Source organism: Equus quagga, chromosome 18 (assembly GCF_021613505.1).
Source record: "Equus quagga isolate Etosha38 chromosome 18, UCLA_HA_Equagga_1.0, whole genome shotgun sequence".
Lineage (NCBI taxonomy): Eukaryota > Metazoa > Chordata > Mammalia > Perissodactyla > Equidae > Equus > Equus quagga.
This window is the reverse complement of record NC_060284.1, coordinates 21,129,631-21,142,251: the sequence shown is the minus strand read 5'-3', so window position 1 is coordinate 21,142,251 and position 12,621 is coordinate 21,129,631. Positions and strand designations below refer to the sequence as shown.

Here is a 12,621-nt window from a genome sequence, read left to right as displayed (position 1 = left end):
CATGACGACCCAGGGAAGCACACTGAAAGTAATTTTCATTTTGAAGAGGAGATGCCTAGTCTTTCTGGGCAAGAGCTTAAGTGAGGCGGCAGCGAAAAGACAAAATCCTTAGCTCCTCTGTGCCTTTAATAAATTCTTATTGAACGCTGAAAGTTTGGTTGGGACCACTGGCTCAGGATCTCTCTCACCTCAGGGCTCCTCAGGAACGAGCAAAAGAAGCCGCAGCCTGGGGATGGGCGCGGCCCCGCCTCCAGCCTCTATTCCTCCGCGGGGGAGCGGAATCTCGGCACAGCCGCCAGGGGGCGCAAGCCCCGAGCGCATCTGCGAGCCTGGGGGCGGGGCCAACGGCGGGGCGGGCCCTGGAGCAGCTTCCGGCTTCCGGCGGAGCGTTTGGTCGTCGCGGGCAGCCGTCATGGCAGCGGAGGAGAAGGACCCGTTGAGCTATTTCGCGGCTTACGGGAGCAGCAGCTCAGGCTCCTCGGACGAGGAGGATAACAGCGAGCCAGAGGAGACGAGTCGCAGGGCCCCGGATCCCGCGAAGTCGGCGAGCGGCTGTGGGAACCAGGCGGAGAAGCGCCTGCCGGGACCCGACGAGCTGTTCCGGAGCGTGACTCGGCCGGCCTTTCTCTACAATCCGCTCAACAAACAGATCGACTGGGAGAGGCACGTCGTCAAGGCGCCGGAGGAGGTGAGGTCCCCGACCCCGGTTCCCGATCTCGGTCCCGGCCTCCGCCCCCCCTTCCCGAGCCCCCTCCTGGGGACCGGCTGTCCATTCCCCCACACGCAGTCACCCCCTGCGGGATGCCGCGCCGCCCCTCCCACCCCCAGCCCTGGGGAGCCCTAGCCCCCACCCCAGCCTGGGGGGTGTCAGACCGACCCGCAGCCCCCGCCCCCTTGTGAGGAGACCCCATCCTCCGCGCTCGGTGCCCCGACCCCGCGCTGCGAGGACTAACGGTGGTGACTCCCCGCCCCACCCCGCTGCAGCTTCTCCCCGAGACCCCTTCCCTTTGACGCCGAAGTGCCTGCGGTGCTGCCTCCAAGACAGTGTCTGCTGCAGCCTCCTGAAGGGGTCAGCCTTGGCGTAGTATCTCTGAGACTGGATGCTTCTTTGGTAACTAAAAGTTATTAGCTTTCTTCGTATAGGGAACCCTTTGGCTTTTCACTTAACAGTATTGTGATTTTTGATGGAAAAATGTGTCTTTAAACCTTAAAAAAAAAAATCAGCCTGAACAATAAGCAAACGGCAGGGAGGTGCATGTGCCCATACAGATTATAGGAACCTCGGTTCGTCACAGTGCTTCTCAATGTGTTTGCTTAACAGCCTCCAAAGGAATTCAAAATATGGAAGTCAAACTATGTACCACCTCCGGAGACCTACACTACCGAGAAGAAACCTCCGCCTCCAGAGCTGGATATGGCAATAAAATGGTCTAACATATATGAGGACAATGGTGACGATGCCCCACAGAATGCTAAGAAAGCTAGGCTTCTACCGGAAGGGGAGGAGACGGTGGAATCCGGTAAGGAGAGTCCGACCTCGGCGGTAATACCTTTCAGTCCCTTTGATGGGTTTAAAAGGAACGAGATATTTAATGAATGAATTTAAATCTAGCAAGTTAACAAACTTATTTTGATGGTCTTTAGATACTTTCTGGTGTGTTTTTGAGAAAGATTGTATATATTTGGCTTTAAAGTGAAGGCTAATATTTCAACCAGTAGCATTTGCTATCTTTTAGAGAAAGATCGTAAATTATTCAGGCTTTAAAGTGAAATCGTCGGTATCTCAACCAGTAGTATATGTGATTTATGGTGCTTTGTTATTAGAACAGGAGTTAATTCACGGCTTCTTGTGATTGCAGCTGTAAAGTGCTGAAGGCTTCATTTTATAATAAAACAGTGTGCTTTAGAGCTAAAATTAGTGTGACAAAATGAATTTGAGTATTATTACATAGTAATAGGAAGATGATGACTTAGTTGTCATGTTCATAATATTGTAATTTCCTCTCTTACTTGGACTGTAAGTAATCACAGTGTCTCTGCCTCCACACTTTTAGCCCCCACCCCCAGTTCCGCTTCACACTGCAGCTACTGTTCACTCTCTAAAAGTCATGTCTACTCAAAACCCTTCACCAACAGGGTAGAGTCTAAGCCTTCTGTGATAGGCCCTACCACCCTCATTTCACATGGCCCTCTTTCCAGCACTTTAAGATCTTGGAATTCAGAAGTGAGTAGGCCATGCTATTTTATGGTTCCGTGCATTTCAGTATATGTTGCAGCTTAGTCTGGAATATTCTCCCTTCCCTTTTGGCTGTCAAACTCATTCATCTTTCAGTATCCAACTCGGAAGAAAAGAAAATCTAAGATGTGACCTCCCTCTGATGAATTATTTGCTCCTCCTTACCTTGTATGTGCTAATGCTGTTGATTGCACTTACCACCTTTAATGGGATTATTCATAAGTGTATGAGTTCCTTAAACAGCAAGGTCCAGGTCTTATTTAAGATTGTATCACAGTTTGTAGTACGTTGTATGTATTCAGTGGATAATTGTTGAATTGAACTATGTATTTTGGACTATCATTTTTATAAAAGTGTGTACCATTTTTGTTACACAGATTTCTGATCTTGTCATAATATAAGGGCTACTTACTTACCTCCCTTTACAACCATGGAGAGAGTTTTGTTTTAAGAGAAAGAGTAACTCACTGGTAGGAGTTCTTATTCCAGTTTTGGTTTTTCTGTTTATTTCACTGGTTTCCCAATGTGGATTAGAAGTCAGTAAGGAAGGCCTAACTTCAGTAAATGACTTCTTTTTGGAGACGCCAAATGAAGTAGTCATTTATATTACCTCAAATTGTATAGTATTTGATATAATTAATAAAAATACTTTGCATAAATAATCCTTAAACCTTATGACACATTGTGAAACCAGACAGGGAACTGTGGAAATGAGAGCTTGTGTGGCTTGTCCAAGCTCACAAAACTAGAAAATGCCAAGCTGTAAAATAGGTACTTTCACACAAGTTTTTTATTTAGCAACTGACTACAGAAGTGGTACATGATTCATTATTACTATTTTACAGATAAGAAAACAATCTCGGATTAAAGAATTCGCCCAAAAAAATTCACCCAGCTAGAAGAGGCAGAATAGGCATTCAAATTCAGGTCTTTAAACCGAAGTGATACCTTATTAAACTGGGGTAGTCTCTTAATGTTTTCCAGACTAGAGTAATTGAGAAGTAGCTGTCCTGAGGGGAGAATGGCCGTAAGGGCACTAGAGTTGATGCTCAGACTAGGCTGCCATAGGCTGCTGCTCTTCTGTCTGTCCCTGTATGGAAAAGGCTGGGATTATATCAGGATAAACAAGTGGAAAGAATTCTCTTTTTTCCAGCTTGCCTAGTGAGTTCAATTACACGGAGTTCCAAATATGTGCAAGTCACACTGCTCTTCCCATAGATAGTTTCTCTCCTTTTGATCATTTGATAGTTCTCCATCAGCAAGTGAATGTAGACAGTATCAAAAAACAAAAGGACCCAATGCTGAACCACGTTAAAGCTGGATCATAAAATTAAAAGAATTCTGGAATCTTCAATTTTGACTTTAATGTTGATTATTGAACATAACTGTCTTCTTTTTGTAATAAGTACCTCCTTTTTAGAAGTGGCTTTTACCAATTCAGATTCCCATAACATGTTCACAAAATCACTGTAAAGTCAATTTCCCCGACATCGTTTTTACTTCATTTTTTTTTTTTTTTTAAGGAAGATTAGCCCTGAGCTAACTGCTGCCAGTCCTCCTCTTTTTGCCGAGGAGGACTAGCCCTGAGCTGGCATCCGTGCCCCTCTTCCTCCACTTTACGTGTGGGACACCTACCACAGCATGGCTTGCCGAGCGGTGCCATGTCCGCACCCGGGATCCGAACCGGTGAACCCAAGGCCACTGGATCAGAACGTGCGAACTTAACTGCTGAGACACTAGGCCGCCCCCATACTTATTTTTTAAATTCATAAAGTATTTTGTATTGGAAACTCCACACTCTTTAAGTTATCTAATTTTTATATTAGATTTGTTTTTACTTTTTTCTTTCCATTTTTTCCCTTTTGGCCTTTTTTGCCAGTTAGCGTCTTCTAAATATTTTAGAGGAGGAGCTGGGAAAGATTCAAAACTCGTCGTTGAGTCTTGCTACTTATCAGCACTTCTTGTTTTTTTGGTAAAATGTAGATCAGTAAGACTTAGATATTAATTGTAGCTTTATTAACATGTAATTAATCCTGAGATGCTAGCTAAAGTAGCTAATATTTCTTTAAGAATTTAGAAAGTTATGGGGCTGGCCCCGTGGCCAAGTCGTTAAGTTCGTGTGCTCCGCTACAGGAAGCCCAGTGTTTCATCAGTTCTAATCCTGGGCGTGGACATGGCACCACTCATCTAGCTGCGCTGAGGCAGCATCCCACATGCCACAACTAGAAGGACCCACAACTAAGAATATACAACTATGTACCCGGGGGGTTTTAGGGAGAAAAAGGAAAAAATAAAATCTTAGAAAAAAAAAAAGAATTTAGAAAGTTAGTTTGTATTAATAATTTAAACTTCTTTACCTTAGGTGACGTGAGTTCCATAGCAGAAAAATTGTTAGCTTACTAGTGCATGGGTAGTAAATTGGCACATCAGTAAAGTTGGTGAATGAACATTTCAGATTTTTTTCGTGCACTGTTTCTTAAGGCAATGCCTTGTTATGTCACTAGATGGCATTGGCTCTTCTGTTCAAATCACTGTTAGGAAGTTATTTTTCCAAACTCAGTGATTTGTGGTTTTATTGTTAGTACATTTTTACGTGTACTAAGTGGCAAACAAGAAATGTCTCAAGATCAACTTTTTAATATGCGTCAACTGGATTTTATAGTAGAGTTAGTAATTTCAATTTTTGTATTATTGCTACTGAAAATAATCTCAAAAGTCAAGCATGGTGGTAATTAAACTCCAATTAGAAAACAAAAACCTTGGCGTATTTGAGGTACATGTGCCATATCATTTGGTTTCCAGAGCCAATATTTTTGTGTGTACATGATAAACTACTGACTAAAACTTTGGTTTGTAAACTCCTGGGGTGAGTCATTCTTCTGAATTGTATGTTATCTTCCTGTCTACATAAATCCATAATGCTCCTTGAAATTTATGGATAACACCACCATGCTGTGTTTGAAGATGAGTGAAGGTGAATCCCCTGCTGTTGATACTAGTTATTGTCCGCATCCAACAAAGGAGATATTTTGAGTGTGGTACAGTCCACAGAAGAGAATTGAAGGCTTAAGGTTTTAAATAGATTACCTCCATGAAGAGTTCATGATCTCATATCACTGGTTGCCCGATTTTTCTAATCTGGGCCCCTTTCAATGTCAAAATATTTTATAGGCCACCACAAGACATTTGTTGAACTTTGAGTATCTGTTGATCAAGAAAATAAAGTCAGAAGCTACAAGGAATTCAGTAATGTGCTTAAAATAAATTTGTATTTTATAAATCATAACATCTTCTACATTTTTTTTGTCTGTATGGTATTCTTAAAATAAAGCCACTCATTTCTTGAGGGACTTGGGAATTAGCAGCTGGTCTGTGCTACCCTGCATTTTATTGAACCATCATGTAGCTGGATTTTTGTAATTGAATAAAAGGGTCCACGTTTTCAGGTTTGACGTTTTTATTAATTAGAAATTTTCTGTGGCTACAGACAGTGATAACATTTTGGGAAAGTGTAAAGGACATTGTTTTAGTGTGAGGTTCTTCTCCACTCTCGCTCCCCCAAATTCTCCATAATATGAAGAGGAGGAAGATGTCAGTTTTTCTGTTGCCATTAGAATATTTCAACCCTCCTAGGAATGGGGGTCAGCAGGAGTAGAACTAACTACATAGGACAAAAGTGAAAATAAAGTGTCAGTGAAATGTCTGTGCCTGTGAACGCTTTTGTAACTTCAGAATATAAGGATTGGGAGAAAGGGGGGTGAGATAGGGAGGGGAGTTGTTTTGGAGGAAGAGAAAGCAGATTGAAAAGGAAAGAACAGCTGATAGCCATGTAAATGTCATGGTTAAATTAATAGTTGTTGGAAAAAAGAAAGCAGAGTATGTTCCATTGTTATAAAATGTAGATTATATATTTAAATATTTAAATATACGCAAGATATATACCGTAGAATATTTGGGAGCAGCTTTTTCAGAAGAAATATGATTTTTTTCATTTTAAGCTACCTTAATACAGTACTGAAGGCTTACTTTATGAATTTTATGTAACACTACAATTGAAGAAAATCTCTATTTTTACTTACACTTTAAATCAGAGTTCTAAAAGTTAATCTTTGGTCTTTATCGGGAATCTTTGAAAGAAACAGTAGTTGATGAGGGTGATGATGTTGATGTGACGTCAATGAAATTTTAATGCCTAATGTGTTTTTTGTTGTGTTTTCTTAAAGTTACTGATTGAAACTTTTCCTTTCCTATTTAAAGATGATGAAAAAGATGAGCATACTTCTAAAAAGCGCAAAGTAGAACCAGGAGAAACAGCAAAGAAGAAAAAATAGGAAACAAATGACAAGAATTTCTGGACTGCGAAACTTATTGAAGTGGGTTTTTTTTCAGAAGATTAAGTTGGTATTGTAAATTACTGTGATCCAACATCTTCATGAAAGTACGTGTCAATTAACTATAAGTATTGCTGCAAGAACTTTCCACTGTAGAATTCATTTCTTATTTAAAACTTTCTGTATTTAAAACTGAAATGGTGACTTGTGATTGTGCAATTGACAATACTCGGAAGCATTCTTGGTATCACAGAATTGGTGACATGCTTTGAGAGTTTTGTCACGTGTTGAAATGCCAATGTTCTATGAACCTTTTATAAAGGAATCTATTTTTAAAGTAAATATATTGTAATGTACTGTGAACTTGTAGGGTGCTTTTCAACAGTGTTTGTACAGTGTAAATAAATCATGGAAATAAAATTACTTATTCAATATTACTATTACAGCATAACATTAACATTTAAATATTTGTGACAAGTATGCTCTTTGCCATGTGACGTTTTAATAGTAGGTATTACCATTTTTGGAGTGCCTCCTGTGTGTTCCAGGTGCTTTGTGCATGTTGTCTCTGATCCTCAGAGAGCCTAGTAAAGCAGGTATGAGTAGCCTCATTTTGTATTAAAGAGAGATGAACTTGTCCAAGGTTACATGGCTGTGAGATAGGAATTTGGGATTTAACTCAGGACACTTGAACACCAAAATCATCGCACTGAACCCTCCCGTCCATCAATCACAATTGACTTGGCCTTTAGTAACTGTAATTGCCTCTTCCAGGTGCTCTTCTGTGGCAGTTAGTGGAGATCTTTTCCTCCCCTGGTTGTTTGTATTACTGCACTTACCGTCTATGCCTTGTATTATGATTGCTCATTAAATTCCCTGTTAAATAGGTTTGCTGTAGATAAGGAATCTTCTATAAGGAGTTGCCAGATATAGCAAATAAAAATACAGGACACCCAGTTAAATTTGAATTTTAGATAAACAACAAATAATGTTTGAGTATATGCAGTATTTAGGGCGTACTTACGCTAAAAATTTGTCTTTCTGAATTTCATGTTTAACTGAGCATCTTCTATTTTATCTGGCTACTCTATTTCTACATGTTTTCTCTACCCAGTTCCTATTTTAATGCTTTGCATATAATCATACTCAAGAAAATGAACAAGAGGTAGTTGGAAGATATAATGTTTGATTTGAGTTCTACAGTCCAAAATGCAGTGCAGTTATTTGTAACATTTTGAATGATAAAAAAGGAGAGGTTGCACACTGCATCAATCTTTCCATGATTCTTATGCCTTTAAGATTCATTTCAGGACACTGCACATTTAGTGTATATGAAAAATTAAAGACATCAGTCTTTGAGTTGTAAAAAATTCCCAATCTAATTATTTTCCCACATGCTGGAAGCCAACATTTGAAAAACTATATAAAATTTGTTTGGTTGAGAACATGGATCAAGTAGATTAAAATTTGTAAAAGTTATTAAGAGTGAGTGTGCCAGCCGTGGTATTTTGTGGAATGAGGAAGGAACATAACAGTATGATGGCTTCCAGTCTATCTCAGACACAAAAACTAATTCTCCAGCTGCTCCTCCTCTAAGTTTACAAATACAGTCGTGCGTGGCATAATGATATTTCTGTCAAGGACAGACTGCTTATACAACAGTGGCCCCATCATAAGATTAGTACCATACAGCCAGGTGTGTAGTAGGCTATATCATCTGTTTGTGTAAGTACATTCTGTGATCACATAATGATGAAATCGCTAGCAACTCATTTCTCAGAATGTGTCCCCATCATTAAGTGACACATGACTGTATATGAATCTTGAAATTGATCAAGAAACTTGTAAGATTGAAGTCTTTGTATATGAAGAATTTGGAGGGTTTTGGAATCCTATGCTGGTAAAGCATGACCCCAGTGTGACATCAAACTAAACAAACAGTGATAATTATGAGGTTGTGATTCCTAAATCTGGAGAAATCTGTAGTCTGGATGCATGTGTTGATGGAGCAGATATCTCAGAAGTTACTGAAATATTACAAGGTTTTTAAATTAGCATGAAAGCAACCCTTATACAAGAAGTCCAGCAAGCCACTGCCTGAAACTCTTTTTAACCTCCGTTTACCATTCATTGGTTCAACTCCCAACTTAGATCAAATAGTTTATGGCAGAAAACAAAAAGCTCACTAAATCAGTCACAGTGGTGCTTTGAGCCTCCTTTCTAGACGGTAACAGAAAGAGGGCAAGCAAACATCACTTCTTTTTGGCAGGCAGGGTGTATGTTGTGTTTTAGGACAGGTAGTGGCTACACTTGGGAGATTATTAAGCAACTGCTGGAAGATGTGCACCTATGCTAGTACAGGTCAGGCTAGTTTTAATTTAAGTAGGGAAAAGAGAATTCAGGAAGAAGGAGGCTAAATATTTTGGAGTAGTCTGACTCAGCCATTTGTATTTCGTTGGGTTTCTTTTCAAAATATGGCCAAAAAATGGAAGGGAAAAGGAACTTGCTCATGGATTGCTTAACCTTCCGCAGAAGTATCCCTGGTTGGAAAATGTACTTTCATGTCACTCTTCTACATCCATCACCACATTAGAGAATGGGTTCTTCTCTTCAGAGATGTCCTGGGAACACGTTTGTGAAACAAGTGTCCATGTGGGTACTGAAGTCAGGAGCTGTTTGGTTCAGCTAGCGAAAACCCAGTGGAGAAGAATCTTACAAAATCCATATAGATAAGAAAAATCCTGTATCCAAGTTGCTTCCTTTTTAGGGAATAAAGTCACTTGATATTTCTGATTGTTTTCTTGTCTCTAAAATAAAGAAGTTGAGCCATGTCAGGCATGAATGACTTTCTTTCCTACGAGGGTAAAATTTGAGAAAAGAACTAAGCATTTGTGGGCCATATTTTAAAATTCAAAGTATAAAGAACTTTGTAGAGTTTTATGGAAAACATTCTGACTGGAATCAAAGAACATTACTGAGGAAATTGCTTTTTTAAAACTGCTTTTTAGCCATTAAAATACTAATATTATCTGAAATTATTTGCAAACTTGTCTTACTAATCTTAACCCTTAATGCTGTGTGATGCTTTTGAGTTCACATAGTTCAATCATATAGTAATAGTTTATTTTCCAGAAACCTAATGAGGTAGGTTTTATTTCCAAATTAGAGAATGGAAAATAGGCCCCCACGACGAAGCAACATACCCATCGATACACCATGAGTTAGCTTCAGAGCTCACGCTAGAATCTGTATCCCGTTCCATGCACAATTTATAGAGTACTTTCTGGTGCAGAGTATTGTTTTAGGAACAAAGGATCCATCTTCATTTCAGCCAAATCACCTTTGGTAGCCGTGGGGAGGATGGATATATAGGGAAGAGGTCGAGTCAGAAAGACCCACTGCAATAGTCCAGCAGAGTGATGTGTCTGAATAAGGCATCGAAGAAAGGGCTATGAGGAACTGGCAGTGCTCGGTTGGATATAGTGGCTGAGAGATTTTCTTTTATTGCAAACTATTTTTTAATTAAAATATGAATGGACTAACACGGGTTTGGACATGATCTACATATAAAACATGTTACCACACAATTAAAGCCCTACAGAGAGATTTGAAAAATGTAATTATCTTTACAGGTGTCTGAATGAACTTAGCAACTCAATTCGATAAATCAAAAACTTTGACTAAGTCCACAACTGGACTTGAAAATGTATTCTTGGTGGTATTTTGGACTTTAGAGTTTTGTATCCATACATAACTGCTTCCACATTTCACCCCTCCATTATCACTTAGGGCAGAGGTTCCAGACAGTCCTACAAAAAGGTGTTAAATTCCCAATGTTTTGGACTTTTCATTAAATTCTAAAGCTTTCTGTCTTCATTTCCCTCCACTTAGTTTTCGCAATGGGAAGCACTTGCATTTTAATGCAAAAAAAAAAAGAGAGAGATGCCAAGAAGCACTTGTATGTACAGTCTGCAGAGGAGGGACTTTTTGCTTGTTTTGTTCCTTGGCTGGAACGATGCTCGGCACATAGTAGGCACTGGATAGAACTGCTCAGGGTTGATGGTAAACCCAGTTCCTCACCCCCAGCTTAGGAGTAAGCCTCCAGAGGTTTGTGTTTTCAGTTATACGGGCCAATAAATCTTGACAATTTAAACCTTAGTTTAAGTTTTCTGTCATTTTCCATCAAACATATCCTAGTTGATGTGAAACTCTTTTTACTCTTAGCTTTCTCCCAGGGCCCCGTGGCATGCTGGTTCTGTTCTGTTTCTTCTCTCTGGCTCCTCTTCCAACGGCCCTCGAATGCCAGCATAGCCTACGTTGTTCGCTTCTCATTCTCTAGCTGGTTCTTGAGGATTTCAGCCAAGTTCACAGCTACCACAGTCAGTGACACTCTGATGGTTCCCTAACTGTGTAGCTTGCCAGAAAGCTCTTGTAAAGCGTCGGATTTGTGTGAGAGTGAGGAGAGAGAACCCTCAGGATTTACTGACCAAACCCACATGATGGGAAGTGTGGCAGAGGGTTCTCTGTCCTCATCCTCACACACCTCTTAATCCAGCCCTAACGAACCATTTACAATTCCCCAGGTACACTATTTAGTTTGATAGTTCTGTGCCTTCACTTGTACCATTTGCTTGGCCTGGCCCTTTCCATCTGCTGAGTGAACTCCCTCTTATGCTCCAGGAAGCAGTTCAAGCATCCCTCCTGGATGCACCTTGTTCTGTTTATCTCTGTATCTGCACTTGGACATAGCTTTTCTCCATGTTCAGTATGAAACAGCCAACGTTTATTAACACTTACTTTGTGCCAGGTGGTGTTCTTGGCACTTTATATGTATTAACTTATTTAATTTGATGAGGTAGGTGCTATTACTACTAGCAATAGTAGTTTTCAGGGAGAAAACTGAGGCACAGAGAGGTGAAGTGATTGGCTCAAGGTGGCAGAGCTGGGAGAGTCAGTCTGTCTGGCTCCAGGCCCAGTGTGCTTCCTCTCTGTGCTGGAGGGGAGGAAGGAGCGCCCCCACAAGCCAATAGATTGATTTATCAGTTTGTGTGTTTGATTCAAAGAATGTCTCACCCCTAGAAGGCACTCAGAATACACATTTGGAGAACTAATGAACCCCAAACCAGTTCACTAACCAGAAGCACCGCATTTGTTTAATATGCCAGAAACATCTTTCAGATAGATTAATGTAAAAGTAAAGTGAATATGTAAATGCTTTAGGAAAGTTAATGCATATTTCAATGACTTAGTAGCTTATGTATCATATTTGGAATGTTTTTCATCGAAAGCCTTAAAATAAAGCAACAGAGGTGAGGATATACCCTGCTACCTCCCAAAATATGTTTTAGCTTTTTACTTGTTTTTCAAAGTCTACATTTTTTTAAGTAATGTGAGGTAGCTCTAAGCCACAAATTTTGCCTCAAATTTCATTGCTTTTCTCTAACGTTTCAAATGAGGCTTAGATTTGACTCCGAGCACCTGGGCATGGGAAGGCCTCCAGGACAGCCTTCCCAGAACATAGGAGTGTCTTCCGTGTGATCCTTGCCCCTCTTTTCTAGGCTCACAGACCAGCCTACAAAATGACAGGTTTACAGGCTGGAGTTGAAAAGTCGTTTCCTGTATGTCTGTCATATTTTGGTTTCCCAGGGTCTGGAAGTCGTCTTCCTTTCCCTGTGTTTACCATTTTCTGAAAAAGGAGAAGGTACGGAGAATTTGGTGCATATTATTCAAGTAAAGTGTAGCTCTATTCCTGGCATAATTACCTGTCTCCATTTCTAAATGGACCGAAATTCTAGCAGCCTTCCCTGGCACACTGGGGAGTTTGTGTTAACATTTTAAATTTAGAATTCCGGAGAAAAACTGCCGTGAAATACCAAAACAATCACTTCCACCTAAGGAGGTGACTTATCTGCCAGCAAAGCTATAAGCAAGCCAACTCAGAAATAACTCCTCTGAGGCTCACGTGCGAGGGGGATTTTTAAGACCCTGTTGCTAGTTTTTAGTCTGAACACACACACACACACACACACACACACACACACACACACACACACA

At 40.4% G+C, this 12,621-nt stretch overlaps 1 protein-coding gene across 1 annotated transcript; it reads left to right on the top strand.

Moving 5' to 3' along the window:
• Positions 1 to 379: 379 nt before the first annotated feature.
• C18H1orf52 (chromosome 18 C1orf52 homolog) lies at positions 380 to 9,397 on the top strand. Its single transcript, XM_046645788.1, has 3 exons — positions 380 to 688; positions 1,322 to 1,520; positions 6,494 to 9,397. The coding sequence occupies exons 1-3, from the start codon at positions 413 to 415 to the stop codon at positions 6,565 to 6,567; spliced, it is 549 nt and encodes a 182-aa protein (XP_046501744.1). The 5' UTR covers positions 380 to 412; the 3' UTR covers positions 6,568 to 9,397.
• Positions 9,398 to 12,621: the final 3,224 nt, after the last annotated feature.

What these genes read in the sequence shown, in the direction of transcription:
- C18H1orf52 (XM_046645788.1), top strand. Translation starts at nt 413, where the DNA reads ATGGCAGCGGAGGAGAAGGACCCGTTGAGCTATTTCGCGGCTTACGGG. An exon ending in TCGTCAAGGCGCCGGAGGAG is followed by an intron (nt 689 to 1,321) that starts GTGAGGTCCCCG and finishes TTTGCTTAACAG; the next exon opens with CCTCCAAAGGAATTCAAAAT. An exon ending in GGAGGAGACGGTGGAATCCG is followed by an intron (nt 1,521 to 6,493) that starts GTAAGGAGAGTC and finishes TCCTATTTAAAG; the next exon opens with ATGATGAAAAAGATGAGCAT.